This window comes from Electrophorus electricus, chromosome 15 (genome assembly GCF_041902795.1).
Source record: "Electrophorus electricus isolate QZ-2024a chromosome 15, ASM4190279v1, whole genome shotgun sequence".
Taxonomy (NCBI): Eukaryota; Metazoa; Chordata; class Actinopteri; order Gymnotiformes; family Gymnotidae; genus Electrophorus; species Electrophorus electricus.
The window spans coordinates 6,547,042-6,566,214 of record NC_137511.1 but is presented as its reverse complement, the minus strand read 5'-3'; the positions used below and the strand labels follow the sequence as shown (position 1 = coordinate 6,566,214).

The window sequence follows — 19,173 nt, the reverse complement described above, 5'->3', positions numbered from 1 at the left end:
TATGTTTCAATTCACAAATAAACACAATGCCATCCTGATATAGTCATGATGCTCCAAGAGAAGGCAAACCAATCTCTTAGTGGTTACAATGTTTTAGGATGATACCCCTCTCCTTCCCATGCATACACACGGACAGGAGAGGAGTCAGCTGGGTGCTAATTTGCTGGCCTGTGAAGATGAATACAGGGATGGTGTTAGGCTGGGCATCAGAGGATAGGAATGCAGGCTATTTAACATGGGAGTCAGACAATCCCCGAAGCCCCTACTACCACCACGGCACAACTGCTAAATAAATAGAGAAGTAATTAAGAGAGTGCTGAGAAGACAGGCTGTCTCATTACTGCTGCTTCAGACAGGCAGAGAGAGAGAGAGAGAGAGAGAGAGAGAGAGAGAGAGAGAGAGAAAGAGTCACAGAGGGAGATTACAACCAAGACAATGCAAGTAAAAAGTGATGACATAAAAGATGTGTAAATCTCAAGGAAAGAAGATGTTTATTTAGCAGACTTCAAACTGACAGATTATCAGAGACTTGAAACAGCACAAAAGAAGAGCAATATCTATGAATCACCAAGCTGTGGTGATTATTCATGGGCTTCATGCCCTGCAATTACTGTAAGCTGACAAGCTGAAGTGATGACAATTAGCAAATGAAAAGCTTCACATCCTTCCTTCCCCCGTTACATGCTCCTTCAGTCCTCCTCTGGAACTCTGAAGTCAAATTCATGTTACATAAGAACTCCTTTCAAAAACGTTTGTGTATTTGTGTGTAATGGGACTACCTGACAAGTTTTCTCCTACATACATGACAGCACGCACTTGATACTGCATTCAAATGTGCGTGTGTGTGTGTGTGTGTGTGTGTGTGTGTGTGTGTGTGTGTGTGTGCGTGCGTGTCTGTCTGTCACATAAGTTAGTTCAAAGAAATGTTACATTGCGCAGTGTTGTTTTGCACAAGACATTTTATTTCTAGATAATAGATGCATTCAGATCAGAGGTTACCTGCTGAAACATCAGTATGAAAAGCACATGCCACTGAAGTAGTCTAACAATAATATGATGAGACATATAATTTTGAGATATACAAATAGACATACATTGGAGACAGAATATTTAAATATTCTTTAAGGCCTCCTCCAATAAGTTGAGAGCTATTTTGATTGTGGCTGCAGCTGTCACCTGTTACTCAGGAAGAAACTCTGGGTGGCCTTCCACAGCTAACACAACGCCTGTAGCAATTTGTCTTCTTCAAATAAATTCTTTCATTACCCATTTGAAAACAAAGCATTTTCCACAAGAAAGGAACAAATTTCTTTGCCACCACTCAGTCATTTGTGACAAATAGTAACCTCTAAAGGTAGAGTAGGATTGTTGCCCCAGGCCCACAGATGTGACCACCTGAAACCTAACATGAAGAATGTCCTGGTGAAGGGATTTGTCAGTGGTTGCCTGAATTGGTGTGAATCATTTTGTTAATTTAATTTTCCTTAAATAAAAATGGTAGAGTGAAATAAAAAGCCAGTAAAATATATCTGGATGCAAACTCAGTACTGAGTGATACAGAACAGGAAAACACCACTGCAATGTCTCTCCCTGTATCAAAAAATCCTCTCCACTCATCTTTGACTCTGTGACCCATTTTAGCTCTCAACTGCTCTCTCTTCCATCTCTCTCTTTCTATCTATCTCTCTCTGCACAGAATCACTGGTATTCACTAATAAAGATCACAGAGACATAATGCAGGAGATATAGCCCCATTACAGAAATAGATTTATTGCTAATCCATTATGCATAGTGGGTAATGTAACATATCTGATGCACTCGCTCACAGCAGGAAGAGAAAGAATTGAAGTGCACTGAGCAATAGACGGAGAGGCAGGATGAGGAGAAAAACCCATGGGCCTCTTAACATGCCACCCTGGAACAGATGCACAAACATGCCCCCCAACTATAGCTCTACAAAAACCACATCTACCCTTCTCCCTCCCACAAAGTGAAAAGGTCACAAAAGGCAAGTGTTCCCCAAAGTGATTCCCAAAATGAACCATAGTTCATTAAATGCTAACAGGCTAGAATAATCCCAGACAGTATATCAAAACAATACCTAATAATGCAAGTGGGTTTCAAAATAAAATACACAATTAAAAATCAAAGCATGTTATTGGGCACTATAGGAACTAGTTCTTTTATGTTGTACCACATCGTATATTAATATATATAAGTTTAGTTTCTCTAACAAATTCTTAAATGAATTCTGAATCATTACATGATTTTATTTTACTATTTTAGTGGCTAGAGTAAAAAAAATCTTGAAAAGACCTTATTGGTACGATACACAACATCTCTGATAAGCTTCACAACATTTTAGAAACTAAAGCTCAAATGCCACTAAAAACTCATAACAAAACAATTTGTCTTTTTAGCATATAATGATTTTCTTGTGTCTTTTGACTGGACTAAATCATGAAGTTGTGTGTGTCTAAACAGCATTAGTGGTCCTGAACTGATATGAACTGTCCTGACACTGTACTATATTTATGGTTAGTTTACATGGACTTTATTGGAAAGGGTGTCCCCTCAAGCCAAAGTCATCACAATTACTGGTGATATACTGACAACAGGGGGAGTTCAATATGTTCTAGTTGACACTTCTGGCCCTGGCAGAGGGAGGACAGAGGCTCTATACTTAGCGGTTTGTAAACCCCCAAACCAGTAAACCAGTGCCTCACCTCTGCTCCATGTCAGACATGCTCCAAGGTCCCAGCACCCTTGTCATGAACACAAATGAGAGACAGATGGCTGTTAACAGGGGGCTGTGTGACAGCACACCAATAAATCTGTTAGACATAGACCTCGTGCATGGCAGTGATGAGTGCTTGATTTTTCCACTAGTTGATCCAAACCTGCTAAAATAAATAAATAAATGAATAGATAGATCATTTAGGGAAAATCAGGATCATCTGAATGGATTCAAATGAAATCCATGCATGTGCATATCTGTGAAGCATAGACACCATATAACATACAAATTGAGTTACTTAATTTGCTGTATTACATGCCCTTCACTTGACACAATGACAGAGATAAGAGTTGTTTAATTCATATTTTCAAATAACATGATCAGCATGATTATCCAACTGTACTGACTGAATTGTGAAATGCTGAATCTATGTCTTACAGTGTCTTATGTCTTTATGTCCTGTACCTTCATGTAATTAGTTTGGTTAGAGCTAAGGCTTAAACAACTGTGGCAGCACAATAGCAAAGTGCATAATGAAGTGCAATAAGAGCATCAAGGGACATTACTGCCACAGCCAACAGACTTATCCAGCAGGGTACATCATCCTCCCAACACTTTACACCCAGTTACTCTCCCATACAAGAACTGTGTATTCTTTATCTCAAACCATTGCCAGGAAATGATGAAATACCGGAACAAGAGTTGGTCTAAAAATCTGCACTTTTGCCATTTTTAAAGAGTAAGTCACATATATTTGCTTTTTGTCTTGATCTATAGACAAAAGAAAAACATGCAATAAAAAGGTTTTATTCAGTATTTCTTAGTAATGTGTCATTTCACCAGGATGCTTGGAAGAAACGAATAAAATCACGTGAGAGACTTTCTATGGGCCTAATTGATAGGGTCATAGCTTATCCAGTGGTGTTGGTCTATAGGCCATGTTAATGTCATTAACATGACACATACCTTTGTCATGGAATATCATTGCTTCAATCTTTGTAACCATACTAGGAAATACATTTTTATATGGCTGCTTTTGATTTATTCCCACCAAAACATCCAGTGATAAACTGATTCACAAGATTCCCAAATTCATCTATAGGAGTGACAGCTGGCAAAATGTTCTGCATGGTGATTTGGCAGTAATATGATTATCTAGTGAGGGGAGTTTGAGGACTGATTGGAATAACAAGGTCTTTCTCCTCCTTTTCATCAGTTGCAAAATGCAACCATTTGGAGATTCAGCTTTTTTTATTCCAAGCTTTGCAATATGCATGTGTGCATTTATGTGGACTTTCATAGGAAGCCAATTATTTGAGGATGTAATATATATATATATATATATATACTGTAAGAAACTTCACAGTTTTAGTGTAGTCCTGTCTCTTTTAGAGAGATTAAGATTTCACAATTGGTCTGTAGAATGAAATGTATTATATTAATGACTATAGATGCTTTGGTATGTTGCATTGTCTCCAGGGTCCTCCACTTTGGAACAACAGTGCTAAAACATATGGGCATTCTCAGAATCACAGGACTACTCCAAGACACAGCACAGTTCTGGCTCCAACTCCCTCTCTGGGGAAGGGTGTTACACATTACACACACACCCACCCACCCACACACACACACACACACACACACACACACACACACACACACACACACACACACACACACACACACACACACACACATATTGTAGGAAATATCTCTAGGTTCCAAAACGTCATGGCCATCGACTAGAATCAGATTCTCTCATACTACAGTACTGATCTCATAGATTCTACTTGCACATCTTGTACACACCATTGTACATAACATTCATATGTTAGCGAACTCGAGAGCACAGCCTTACCTATTTGGCCACGCTGTGTCATGCAGGGCAGAAAAGGATTTGGTAATCAGTAGATAACCTTAGTTTAACAATATATTAGTTACTACAGTATGCCAACCTAAAATGGCTTATATGATTTCTAAAAACAGATTATAATAACAGACTAATGCTATTGTATAGTATGGTGTGAGTACAACGAGGTGGCAGATTTGATAAAGGGAGGTTTGATATGTTGAGGTCACGTTTTGAAACTCACAACATATGGGTGTAAAAGGAAGAAGGCTGAAATGGAGCAGTGCTTTGGATAATTAAAAAAACATGGAGGAGGGGATGGAAAGATGTTGGCTTATATGGATTGTATCAGTTATGAGATAATGTTCTGTTAAAAAAGAGAATAATGGTTGTTCTCTTCCTTTAGCATGCTTACTTGTCTCTCCATAGCATTGCACTTATTGACTCACATGATGCATTTAGACACAGTTAAGGTCACAGTTCCTTTAGAGTTACCTTATTGAGAACTTTAGTTCACACAGAATTCATTATTGCAGCCATTCTTAAAACATGACAGGGATCACTGATGGTTCATGAATCTTCAGGAAAGAGGGAGAAGGGTGGATGAAAACAGTAGATTTTGTTTTAACAGAGCTTGGCATTTTCACTTTAATGTGAGGGGTTCATTGTAGGGGACTCCGAAATAATACTTAACCTTTAAAAGGCATAGAAAACATAGACATAGACATAGAATCATAGAAAACAGACTTCTAAAGAGCAAATGTTACAGCCACCAGTAATTAAACTTGGCCTGTTTGTGATTCAGGGTTTGGCTCTGTCTGAGTGCTCACTGAAACTCTTCTATCATAGTGTTTGTTGCTCCACAGTGTGTACACTGGCTCATTTTCATCTGAAATGCGTAAACTCCTCTTCACTGTGAAATTGCATGGCTTTAAAATATTAAAAAATAGAGGAGAGGAGATACTTTTATGAGAAATGCAGTGTCTGTAGCTAATTTGGAGGAACACTCTCAGTGCACTGTGAACAAAGCTATAGGGTCCCACTCTGGCAAAGCTGCCTCTACTTTTTAAAGACGTTTTGGAAACAGGAATTAATCACCTGCAGTATGGCTACTGGTACAAATTACTACAAAAACATGAGTCAAGTAATGTATATGGAAAATTATTGTTTTTTACAGAGCAAAAATTCACAGCAAGAATTTTGTATTTAGTTTTATATACATGGAAAAAGACCTTTCTATCTGTACATACTGTGGATATGTTTTCTTTGTTTGCATTCACACATTAATTCATTCATTCTGCATTTCTAAGGCCCTACAGTTTAATGCCTGCCATTAAGATTTTTCTGTACTGTAAGACACTAATGTTCTCCTACATATACATGCCTATGTTTATGCAGGCTTTTGATTGTTCACTGTCCAGCCTTTGTCTAGCCCAACTGTGCCCGTGTGTACTTCTTTTGTGTCACCCAGGACAAATATGCAGAGACGTGAATATTCATCATGCCTGCTGTCCACCCCCAGAGCAGGCATCACAGATCGCAGTGCTGGTGTGTGAACAATCGGTCCAAGTGTCCATTGACCAGCTATGGACAACAGCAGTGTTATGTGTCTGCTGGGTGTATGGGTGTACAAGGGGTTTAAGGGTGGCGATACGGTTCGTCACTACCAGCTGGTATGGAGGGTATCTCTGTGTGGAGGAGGTCCATTGTTCTTATGCTGTCCAAACAATGGTACATTTGAGAAGGACACACTGCCTCAGAGGGACAAGGCCCTTTCTGACAGTGAGGGAAGGTCAGAGACACAGAAACTGCATGTGATCCAAGCCTGCTGACCACAATGGACTGTTGTTGTTAGCTGCTTATCCTTCTGTCATCACTTTGCCTTGGTATGTTTCCAGTATTTGTGTCTATTTGGCTCACACTCAAAAATTGGGTTGTCATAGTATGGGGTTTATCACAATAGGGTAATAAAAGGGTGTACTTTATTACATGCACTGTTTTGTAGTTCTCAACAAACACAACGGTAAATCATACAAATAAGACACAATGATGATCTAAGGTAGAGCAGGCAAATCAATAATTCCCTTTAGCGCTATCTAGCTGCAGGCCAGGGGCTTTGTGTTTTTATTTTCATCTCACTACACCCCCCCATCCCGTAGCGCCTTGCCTGTGATTATCAATCAAATGCAGTGCAGTGGGGCTGTTGCTGAACCCAAGTGTCAATATAGTAAACCACTCACAACACACACACACACACACATACATACACACACACACAACCACCACCACTACAACCAACACTACCAATACTGCAGCTTCGTCAACTAATTTTAAATATTATATATGCATATTTTTCTCAGGAAAGCATGCTCTTTAGGACATAGAAGGATCCTTGCCTACTGCAGTCTTGTCTCTTCATACATTTGTAACTGTTGCTTCTTCCAACCCCCACCTCCCAACAATAGCTTCCTTTTCAATCCATTTAACACAAACAGAAATTGTTTTCTTGGCAACCTGAGTTATGTGGGTGGTGAAATAGGACATATAGCCTGCCAGTGGGATTGACTGATGGAGTTTGGAGAATGGTGCATATGATTGTGTGTCTGTGTGTGTGCGTGCATGCAGGCGTGTGTGTGTGTGTGTGTGTGTGTGTGTGTGTGTGTGTGTGTGTGTGTGTGTGTGTTTATATGCCTTGGTGGAGTTTGATAACTGTGTCCTTATTTCTGCCCAGGTCTAGATAACTAATCCTAGTGGTATTCATGGAGAGAGAGTATCTTGTAAGTCTTTCACATGGGTAAATCTGTTGGCTAGTAACATAACAACTATGAGTGAAAGTATATTTCTCTGCAGTGAAGATGCATCACTTTTCCAACATTTTACCACTCTTACTCCACCTGATTGATTCCTAAGATAGATTCAATAGTGTCTCTTGTGTATGTGCCAGCCCTTTTTTTCTGAGGGAGGAGTCATTTCACTCACCATGTTCTACCCAACTTTAGGCAACCAGAAAAAAGTGAGCATTTTATTTGAACAGGTTATCAAGAAAAAATAGAAGAACCTAAAGAACCTACAATTGTGTAGCTTAAGTATCTGTTAGATAAACCAGCAAAGCTTGCAGATAAATAACCAACACTGACCTGCACTTGGGGTTTGCAAAAGAGGTTTAGGCATGGAATTTATAAACTCTTATTCAAAGAACAGTGGATAGAAAAAGACAAAAAGTCATCAAGCACACATTAGACTAAAGTCCCTCCTACTATAGCATGGCTGTGGCCTCCAGGTTACATGTACGTCAGCATTAGTAAACAGGTCCTGCTCGAAATCATTTCATAAAATGCATCCCTCACATCCCTAAAGTCTCCCTCAGACCATTAACCCTGCTACTCAGTAATGGTCCATGGCCAGCACTCTAGCCAAATACAGTGCCCCCCCCCCCCCCCGCTCCTTCACAGGCAGCTTACCCTGCAAACATACAGCTTCACCTGTCAAAGGACAGCTCTACCACCTCCCTCTCTCTCTCTCTCTCTCTCTCTCTCTCTCTCTCTCTCTCTCTCTCTCTCTCTCTCTCTCTCTCTTCACATGCTTTAGTCACTAAGCATCATGTAGAATAAGAGCAGCTATGAACTGAAGAGACCAAGCATAGGTAGCAGTGAAAGGCTTCTGGGGTCATAGATATAAATATGGGTCATTAAGTAAATTTTTCATGACCATGAAATGAATTGCTGTCTAGACATATGAATTACTTGCAAATGAAATTAGGTGTCTAGGATATACACATTGATGTATCTATTAAGAAATCCATAGGGTTATAAATATCTGCACTGTGTGTGTGTGTGTGTGTGTGTGTGTGTGTGTGTGGTTCTACCTAATGGTGGTGTCTTGGTCTAACTAAAACCATATAAACAATGGCACCCTGAGGAAACTTAGAATTTAGAATTTATGAAATGTACACAAATACACAAATTTACACATACATATACACATACTCACACATCATTATAGAGACATTTAAAACTGATCTTCATGTCTCACAAAGAAACTACCTTCTAATTTAAATAACAAATCTCACCCAAACTCCAGACTCAGACACCAACCTGTACAAAATCACCTAAACATTTCTAAAGCTAACATTACTCTCCCTTTCATATGCTGAGAAACTACAATAAATACTAATTTTTTAATGGATGATGTCATACTTTGGTTACTATAATCTGCTAACCTCTGGACAGATCTATTTTGGGGATTGACAGCAGCATACTCAAGGAATGAATCTACTCCAAAATCAGCAGTACTCATCCTTAGTAAGACATTATGGACTCCAGCCCTGATACTTTAAGATTCACACAGTGCAACGTAACCCCTATTTATGATCCACATGTAACAGGTTTTAAACACATCCCATAGTTTTTATACAGGAATTCACTTTGCAACTCAACTTTCCTATACCCTTCCTTACCCCATCAATTTGATTAAGACCATGGAAAAGCAAATCTACTAATATCTGCAACAGTAGCAATACTGCCACCTGCTGACTATATCTCCATTCTCTTTGTCACATGAAAGAAATTACAGAAACCTATATGATAAATATGGTTTAATGAACTTTTGACTTACAAACATAAATGTTTCTTACTATGATTAAGATTCCATATTATTTTAAAGATGATAGAAGATATGGATACTGCATTTCAAATAATTGTTTTACAGATTTGTAAGCACACACACACAGACACACACAGACACACACACACACACACACACACACACACACACACACACACACACACGCACACACACACACACACACACACACATACAGATTCATAGCCATCAGTAATTTCTATGTCATTCAATTAGACAGAGATCACGATCCCATTTAGCTGAATGTGTGGGCTGTCTCTCTCTCTCTGTCTGAGCTAGCTCATGTCTGAGTGATGAACTGAACTGTCAGTGTGAGTAAAGTATTTTGTATATACAAAACAACAATACCAGAAAATTGCACAAAACATGATCCCCATCACCAGTTGAAAAACCCAATATATAGCATTCACTCATATCTAAGTGACAGCATCATTTCTGTCTGCTCTTTGCCATGTTCTGTATGGTATGTGTGCGTGCAACAGTTCAGGGCTGTCTGAGGACCGAGTGGCAGCAGATGGGAGGAAGGATGAGGTAAGTTTACAGCTGAGAGGAAATGTCTGAAAAGCAGAGAGAACATACAATTCATCACACTCCCACAGTCATACTGCCTATATTATATGATGAATGAAACAATGCCAGTAGGTATTCTGGGGATAGCCATCACATAGACTAGACAGCATATATTCACAAATACTTTTATAAAATATTTTTTCTATCCTTCTTTTCAAACATTCTTAAATATGATTTATTTCATACCATGCTGTTCTATGATATATAAATCACTCTATGTCTAGTTTTGTCTAGTCTCTGAATAAATAGCAGTACCAATTGAGTACCAAGCCTGTTTAGTCTAGTTTTAGGCTTTATCTAGGTCTGGGTCCCCAATGATTTAAATATGTGGTGTCTTTACAAAAATAAATTAAATATGTTTATTAATGAACATTTCTATCTGTTTTTTTTTTGTTTTGTTTTTTGTTTTGTTTTTTTACTGTTGAGCCAATCAAGTATTGTAACCATTTATTCTAATCAGTTGTCAGGTAAGTCCTTGAGATACTGCTATGTGTGAAAATGCAGGTCTTACATTACTCATATTACATGTCTTGCATTCTTCATATTTCTCAGGTGGCACTGCTTATCAAAGACAAACTGTAACCACTGAAGCAATTTGCCACTGACTTTAATTCTATTTTGATTAACTTACAGGCACTTTAAGATTAAATTAACAAAAACTGTTCTGTAGAGAAAAGCACTTTACTGAGCTCAAATGAAATTGATGCTGGGAATCCACTTGTTAGCACAATGCTGTCATTTTTACTTGATGACATTTTTATTTGAAGATATGATTACAATCCATAATGCCTTCATTACAGTATAACAACTTCATTAGAGGATAACACTTCAACAGAAATTGGTGTAACCACAAGAAATATGGTGTCATGGTGTAACCATAGCGTCTTTGTAAAGTAGGAAAACATGCATAATTAAACTAGGCTAGCTCACACATCCACTATTCACCACCCTCTCTCCTTTCTCTTTCTTTCTGATAAAGACCATCTGACCATCCTACATGGGTTGAAATCCTCATCCTAAAAAAAGCCTAACCTTTGAGTGGCTCTTATGACCCATTTACAAGATTTCTTACATGTGCATTTAATACACTTTTTTTCTCTCTAATGTACTGCTTACATTTACTAAAGTATATGACTATTCATACCAGAACAGCAGTAACACAGCATCGGCCTAATGTATTCCGCCTCCGCACAACATTCACATTTAAAAAATGACAAACAGAAGGTGTGGATTAAAGAAATCAAATACAACAAGCACCCTAATAGCATGCTGATCCTGTATCTGGCCTGACTCTGTATCTTTCCTTCCTGTCCTGAAGCATACCTTGAAGTAACTCTGGCGGATGCAGTGGCACTTTTTGAGGTCATACCTCCAGATCACTGGTTTAGAGGCTTAACTGTCCACACTCTAAAGCAGCTTATGGGTTTATGTGCTTTGCTGCAAACTAAAATACCTGAAGAAAGATGTCCTCCTTACTGCCGTCATTCCTTTTGTACTGTGTTTTGCTTCCTATTGTACAACACTTAAACATGTGATACATTATTGACAAATTAGGTTATTAGTCTATAGATTTATAAATCTCAGACCTACAGAAATACAGAAGTGGACAAGAAATTTTGTAATTAAGTGAATGCAGCTCTGTCTGTTCTTCTTCAAGCATGGCCTAAAAGTTAAACTTTTAAACTCTCACTTATGTTGTCAAGTTTAACATTTGAGATCCTGAATCATATTTACATTTGTTAATAGCATACAGGTATTGTCTGTTCTCAGAGTATTCTATTTATATGCTATTGTCTCCTAGCTATCCTATTGCAAATTCCATGGATCAAGCAGGGCAGACAATTCTCATACTAACTAAAGCAGACTTCTTGCAGAGTTCCCAGAATACTTTTATCTTTGATCTCAGTATGTACAATAATACTGATAATAATTCTAACAATTTTAAAACACTTTATTATGAGAGTTTGGTACAGTTTTATTCACAATAACAAATATAACAAACACAATACACAAACACTGCCTAAAAGGCAGTGTTTTATACATTCAACCAAATTAATCATTTATTTTCACTTTTAAGTTTACAAAAAAATAAAATAAAAAAAAATCAGAAAAATATATTAAGATTCAAGTACATATTCAAGCATGGGGACGTCCAACAAGTGGCATCCTGAGGAAACTATGTTAGAATTCATGAAATGTACACAAATACATCAGTGAAACAATAACCAGGCAAGCCATTCACAGTGCAAAGGTCACAAGTCAGGGTTTAGCTGCCATACCTAATGTGCCATAAATATATTACAATGTACTTAACTGCAGTCATTCCACTGTCCTGCCACTCCTTCTCTCCTGCATTTCTGAAGGTTCAGACATCCTCATCTTAGCTTATTTCAGTTCATTTGAAAAAGACCAGTTCACATACTTTGTTCACACCATTTCCCAAATCTTCCATTTATTTAATTATTCTCATGTCAGTTTGTTTGATCTGAAAGAGTATACAATTTCCAGAAAGCATTCTGAAAATCCCCCAAATATCCCATCATAATGAAAATATTTCATACAGAAAGAAAAATTGATTAATGTCTTTTTTCTCTCTCACAGTCTCACTCCCACAGTCCCCAGCCCACAATCTGTTTACAAGGATGATTGGTACTGCATTTATACAATATATTTAGTGTATATGCATAGCAAAAACATTTAAACATGTAATTCATCAAAGTTAAACCAACATATCTGAGTAAAATCAGTAGCTGGTTGTGGAGCTAGGGGGATAACCGCATCTGAAGAGATATAAAGAGATCTGATGAGGACTGTGGAATGAAAGAGAACTAAAATGAGAAATGAGTGAAATTGAGATGTGGTTGGTGGAACTCCACAGTCAATGTAATTAGGCAATTGTACATTCTACTTTGACAGGTAAAAATGGATGTCAGTTTTGCAATATTAAATCTATGTTATATATCTCATAACTACTGCGTACTCTACATATTTTGTACCTCAGTGTTAAATTAACATTTTGGACAATACATTGTAATTACTGGATTGTCAAGAATGGACATAAACTGCACTCCTGGACCTTGCACACAATGCACCTTAATGCACTTTGTATATAATAGTATAACTGCATATTACACACAAATAACATAATGGATACTGCATACATGTAACATTGTTTTACCTAATGCATATTGCACACAAATAACATGCTGTTTGCAGCCAAATAACTACTCATTGTACACTATTTTTTTATTATATTGAATGTAAATTGCATGTTCCATGCACACTCATTTTTACTCTTTTTTACACTGCCTGGCCAAAAAAAAAAAAAAAAAGGTCACACACTCTAATATTTCACTGGACCGCCTTTATCTTTGAAATTTATTTTTCCCCAAGATCTTGTATTGATGATGGGAGATTTGGACCACTGCGCAAAGTCTTCTCCAGCACATCCCAAAGATTCTCAATGGGGTTCAGGTCTGGACTCTGTGGTGGCCAATCCATGTGTGAAAATAATATCTCATGCTCCCTGAACCACTCTTTCACAATTTGAGCCCAATGAATCCTGGCATTGTCATCTTGGAATATGCCCATGCCATCAGGGAAGAAAAAATCCATTGATGGAATAACCTGGTCATTCGGTATATTGGGTAGTCAGCTGACTTCATTCTTTGGGCACATAACATTGCTGAACTTAGACCTGATCAACTGTAGCAACCCCAGATCATAGCACTGCCCCCACAGGCTTGTATGGTAGGCACTAGGCATGATGGGTGCATCACTTCAGCCGCCTCTCTTCTTACCCTGACATGCCCACCACTCTGGAACAGGGTAAATCTGGACTCTTCAGACCACATGACCTTCTTCCATTGCTCCAGAGTCCAATCTTTATGCTCCCTAGCAAATTGAAGCCGTCTTTGCCGGTTAGCCTCACTGACAAGTGTTTTTCTTAAGGCTACACAGCTGTTTAGTCCCAATCCCTTGAGTTCCCTTCACACTGTGCATGTGGAAATGCTCTTACTTTCACTATATATAAACATATCCCTGAGTTCTACTGTTGTTTTTCTTCGATTTCATTTCTCCACACGTTTAAGTGATCGCTGGTCACGATCATTCAAGATTTTTTTCATTCTTTCCTCGAAGATGATGTTTCCCCACTGTCCTTCCACTTTTTATTAATGTGTTGGACAGTTCTTAACATGATTTTAGTAGTTTCAGCAATCTCCTTAGATGTTTTCTCTGCTTGATAATAATTTGACCCTTCTGAAACAGATTAACATATTTTCCATGACCACAGGATGTGTCTTTCGACATGGTTGTTTAACAAATGAGAAGCTACTCACTGCATCAGTTAGGGTTAAATCACTTGTTGCCATCTGAAACATGATCACCATGCAGTAATTATCCAATGGGAGGCTCTTACCTATTTGCTTAGTTAAATCCAGATGGTGACCCTTTTTTTGGCCAGGTAGGGTATTTTTAAAAGGTATGCAGGCTAACTCTGCTAATGATGTATAGCTTGAGTGGCGTACCATAGCTTGTCAGTGTAACAGTCATTCACAACTCTCTACCTTTGGCGGAGTTCTGGGGGCTGGGGTATACCTAACTCAATGTGGCAACCGCCTGCTTTTCTGTCCCCACCTCTACCCGATTGCCTTTGCCCATGGCCTTCATTTTGGTTATGACATCAGTGAAGGTCTCTTTTACAGTTTTCTCCAGGATCCAGCCTTCACTTTCACTCTCAGGATCCTCTGGGTTGACCAGTGTGGACAGAGATGTGTTTACATACTGTAGTCCCACCATCACACCAACCTAAGAGTGGAAATAAAGTTAAGCTTTCCTTCATGTAGATGACAGTGACTTTTATATTTACAGTTCATTATACACTAAAGTTTATTATACAGCAATAACAACAAACATATGAACAGGAACTGAAATGAAGCAGAGAGACAATTAAAATTTATGATTATTGTTACATTGATTTTTTTGCCCTGATTCACTGCTTATCACTTTTGAATAACCATGTTAATTTCAAAGAATTCATGTGAATTAAACTAGTGTAAATGGTAAAACATTATATATTCACTAACATCAAGAGAAAAAAGGTTTTTGTCTAATGTGAAACACTGACAGCACCTTAGCACCACCATGCTCATCTATGTTAACACACACCTATATTGTATTACTGAAGTCTAGACAGTAGGCAGATTATGACCAGTTCATCATGCATTGTGCCATTAGCTGACTTCTGTATGGAAAACAGAGCAAACTTCAAACCAAAAAGCATATGCTTTTGAGATGTAAATAAATAGGGCTCACAACAGCATCAGTCTTGACATACCAGGTTTTTAAACATTGTGCATTATCTGCTGTAAGAAAAACACAACTATTAGATAAACTGACCGGAAAGCTAAATCACAGTGTATTTTAAATAATCAGAATTTATCCACTACATAAAGTTACATTTACATTTTCAACATTTGGCAGATGCTCTTATTCAAAAGCACTTACATATTTATCAATATGACAAAATGTGTGCTCCTTGGGAAGTTAAATCTGAGGACTCACTTTGTGCTTTGGATTCTATCTTAAGAGACAGCTGTCACTAAAACAAATTTTCCCCTTTTCATTAGAGAGCTGTTTTAGAAAGCACATGGTACAGCAATAGGATTTACCTGTAGGACAGTAACCAACAGCACCACTACACCAATAGTGTTCATCAGTCCTCCATAGTAGGAAACTAAAGCCTCCCTGCAGCCATGTTTCCAGATGTTCAGTTCCTCTGTGTGATGGTCATAGCTGTAGTGGGCGGAGCTGTTAGTTACTTGGTAGTGGATGCAGGGTCTTGGAGAGCTTGGATTGCAGCAGCTGAAAGGGACCCCATTCACCAAGTACTGTCCATCTACATTACTGTTGATACGGCTACAGACAAGTGAAGAAGAAAAAAACAAATAACAACAAAATAGTCATATTTTCTCATTAAATATATTACCCACCCCAAAACAGGACACCTTATTGACCTTCCTGGACATTTCTGGGCAAATACCAAATGCCATAACAAAACATGATGAGACCAGGAAAACTATGACTCAGTGGCCTTGTCCAGAATCCCATGATTTATCCCCAGCCAATCAACTTAATCTTCAAGTGATTGGCAAGGACATTAAGCTCTAAAGGACACTGAAGTGTAATTTGAGAAGATTAACAGCAAAGTCTAAGATAGCTCACACACGAAACCATTTTCATTGCACACTGTTACCCCAAGATCACCTCACACTGTAAACTCACTACTGAATATGAATGAAAGTTATATTTATATAGCACCTTTCAAAGAACCCAAGGTTGCTTTACAATCAACACACACACATCCAATCACACAGGTGAAAAGTACTTTCAGTCGGAAACCTCGGCCCTCTGAGGGACTGAATCAGGTGCAGGGAGGGGAGAGAGAACAACAACCAGGACAGAACACCATCCGCCACTGGGCATGCAGACACACAATCATTCACACACACTTGGACAACTTTATTAGGGTAGTCAGTTATTATGGTAGTCACTAGGCATTCATACGCGCACATGCACACACACACACAAACAAGGACAGTTTATTAGGATAGCCACTTGACCTAACCTCCATGTTTTTGGACTGTGGGAGGAAACCAGAGACCCCAGAGGAAACCCATGCAGACCCATGGAAACTCCACCCAGACAGGGACTCGAACCAGAGACCTTAGTGCTGAGAGGTGTTAATCACAAATAAAAACTTGCCATATTTATATGCCATATAAAATGCCATATATCTGTGGCTGCATATTATAATATTAAGTAGAGCTACTCTTTGGGTACTAACCAAAATCCATCACTTCCGTGTGACAACAATCAAATAGAACTTTGTACTACAAATAAGAGAAAAAAACATGAATTGTACTATGAATAAGAGAAAAAACTCACATTCAAAACATGATTAGATAAGGTACTAAATCTGTTCCAGGCCCAAATGCTTTATAGAAGACACTTACTCTTTGACTTTTTTTGAGCTGAAGTCCAGGTAACGATTGCTAATCCACTGTATCTCAAACCAGTCTTTGTAGTTCTTGTTGCCACAACAGTGAAACTCCATCTGCATTAGATCCACAGTTCTCTTCATGTAGCAGCGTCCAGGTACATCTGTGTCCTTGTAGTACTTCATGCTATTCTTTAGGCCTTCCGCCAGGATAAACTGCAGAGGAATACGCATGGTGAAGCACAAAAGTGCTGTAAAGAAGAGGAGAGCATTGAAGAGCAAGCAACAGAAGAGGAATGGCTTAAGAACTGCCTTCCACTTGGTGAACTTAGATGAATCCAGAGAGTCATAGCATATCTTGCCACCAAAAGCATTGATGCCACAGGCTGCCAAACCCACACCAATGAGCAGATTAGGTACAAAGTGGCTTTCATTGTTGTCCATGAGCTCACTTCGCTTATGCAGTTCAATTTTGTAAAAAAGGCCCAGACTGAAGACCAGCACTCCAGCCATTATGGACAGCCAGCACATGAGCCATACCATCTGGGCCAGCTTCACCCGTTTTTTCAGGTCAAACTTAACTTTCAAAAGTGCCATCTTTGACCACAGGTTTTATTCAGATACACTGTCTAATGTTTGGTTAACCTGTCACCTTTCAGAATTCAATGACCTCCACCAGCATGTTTTAGATCCAAACTGTTTGCTCTATCTCAGGTGTGTGTCTTCAAGCAGACACTTGTAATCCCTTCCAGTGAATAGAGCATATTAATTATTTTCATGGTCCCCTTTGTGCCCATGATAAAAAGCACATATTTCAGTTGGTGAGAAAGAAACAGATTTCCCTGAGTTTTCCTCCTTTCTCCCTAAATGGATTTGTTTACACAGAAAAAACACAGTGGCATTGTTGGGTCCTGATGCTAATAACAATGCGCCTTTTATCTGTGTAGTGAAGTGGATGGTCAAGAATTCAAAAGATTAAACCCAAAGTTACAATACGTCATCCTAAACCCTACTTATCAGCCTTATCCCGTTTACAGAAATCCTTTGCCAATGGATAAGCCTATGAGTAAGCTGCTGCCATAGGATATGATTGGTTTCATTGGTCATGTGGTCTGGCTAGCAACACCAATGCTCAAGAACCTATGGAAGACTTAAGACACAACATTTCCACTCCAGGGTCTGAGAAACATAACATTGTCCATTGAATAAGAGTGTTGTTTAAACATGGCTTCTAAGTGCTTATGAGAGTAGACATACTGAGTTCTCCAGTTCTTCCCCATACATGACTACCAATAATTTTAAAAACTATCCGGGTGGTTTACTATATGTTTTACTATAATACAGTTTATGTTTACTATAATACAGTCTTCAGAGAACCTAAAGTATCTTACATAAGATGACAATAATGACATAAAAGCTGCTATAATGCTCCTGTAACTCACCTGGTGGAGCAGGCAGGTAGCAACACCACAATTATGGGTTTGATTGCGAGAGAGTATGTATACTGTCATAATTATGGTAATAATAAAGATATTTTTCTAACTTGATGTGTAAATGTGTATCTTATAACAAATATAGCTTATATTGATTTTTCATTTACATAATAAGTGATGCATGTGTTGTACTTTTAAAATGCACCTGTGATTCCATATTCAGTAAGAGTTTGCTTTCCACCATTGTCTATAATATACCAAAAGATAGAGTTTATAATGCCATTTGCCTTTCTCGGCAAAATCTTTGTGCCACAGGACATTTGACATGGTGGAGTTATGAATAAACACTGTTATGCTCCGTTATGCCCAAAACTCTAGCCCACCTCCACTTTTCCTACACTTCCACAATATTTCCCTGTCAAACAGCATTGAAGATGCAGGGTGCACTAGAAAACCATCATCTAATTAGTTCAGTTACTTCAGTTGTACTGAGGTTGACATATTCACCATGCAAATGATTAGAAAAACCTTGCAGAGGTATAATTAGACATCCTTGTTTTGCCACACATTGCTTGTGTTGGTTATTGTCCAAACTTTTCAGGAACGCTATTAATCAGTTTCTGACACTTTTCACTGTTCATATTTGGTAAGCCCCAACTTATAAAGGCAAAATAAATACTACCACAGCACTACACGGTCATTGTCACTCCTATGTTGAGAACATTGTATCAGACAAATAATATCAAGTGAGCAGCAGAGCTGTCTTGTCGTTAAAAAATGATAAAAAGGGATGATGGTATCTGAAAAAATATACATAGGATCATCTTTGATTGTACACCTATAACATGCATCTGGAATACAGATGTATTTCATAAAGTGAGTCATTGAATATAGGTGTACCACTGGTGTTTATAAATAAATACACATGAAATGGGGCAGTGGT

At 38.3% G+C, this 19,173-nt stretch overlaps 1 protein-coding gene across 2 annotated transcripts; it reads right to left on the bottom strand.

Moving 5' to 3' along the window:
* Positions 1-11,753: 11,753 nt before the first annotated feature.
* Positions 11,754-17,743, bottom strand: prph2a (peripherin 2a (retinal degeneration, slow)). Of its 2 annotated transcripts, XM_081698313.1 has the most exons (4): positions 16,814-17,743; positions 15,470-15,716; positions 14,967-15,042; positions 14,484-14,606 (listed from the first exon to the last, which is right to left on the bottom strand). In XM_081698313.1, the coding sequence occupies exons 1-3, from the start codon at positions 17,392-17,394 to the stop codon at positions 14,977-14,979; spliced, it is 894 nt and encodes a 297-aa protein (XP_081554439.1). In that variant the 5' UTR covers positions 17,395-17,743; the 3' UTR covers positions 14,484-14,606; positions 14,967-14,976. The 2 variants fall into 2 exon arrangements, with proteins under 2 accessions (XP_026866260.1, XP_081554439.1); XM_027010459.3 differs by lacking the exon at positions 14,967-15,042 and having other exon boundaries at positions 11,754-14,606; positions 16,814-17,737.
* Positions 17,744-19,173: the final 1,430 nt, after the last annotated feature.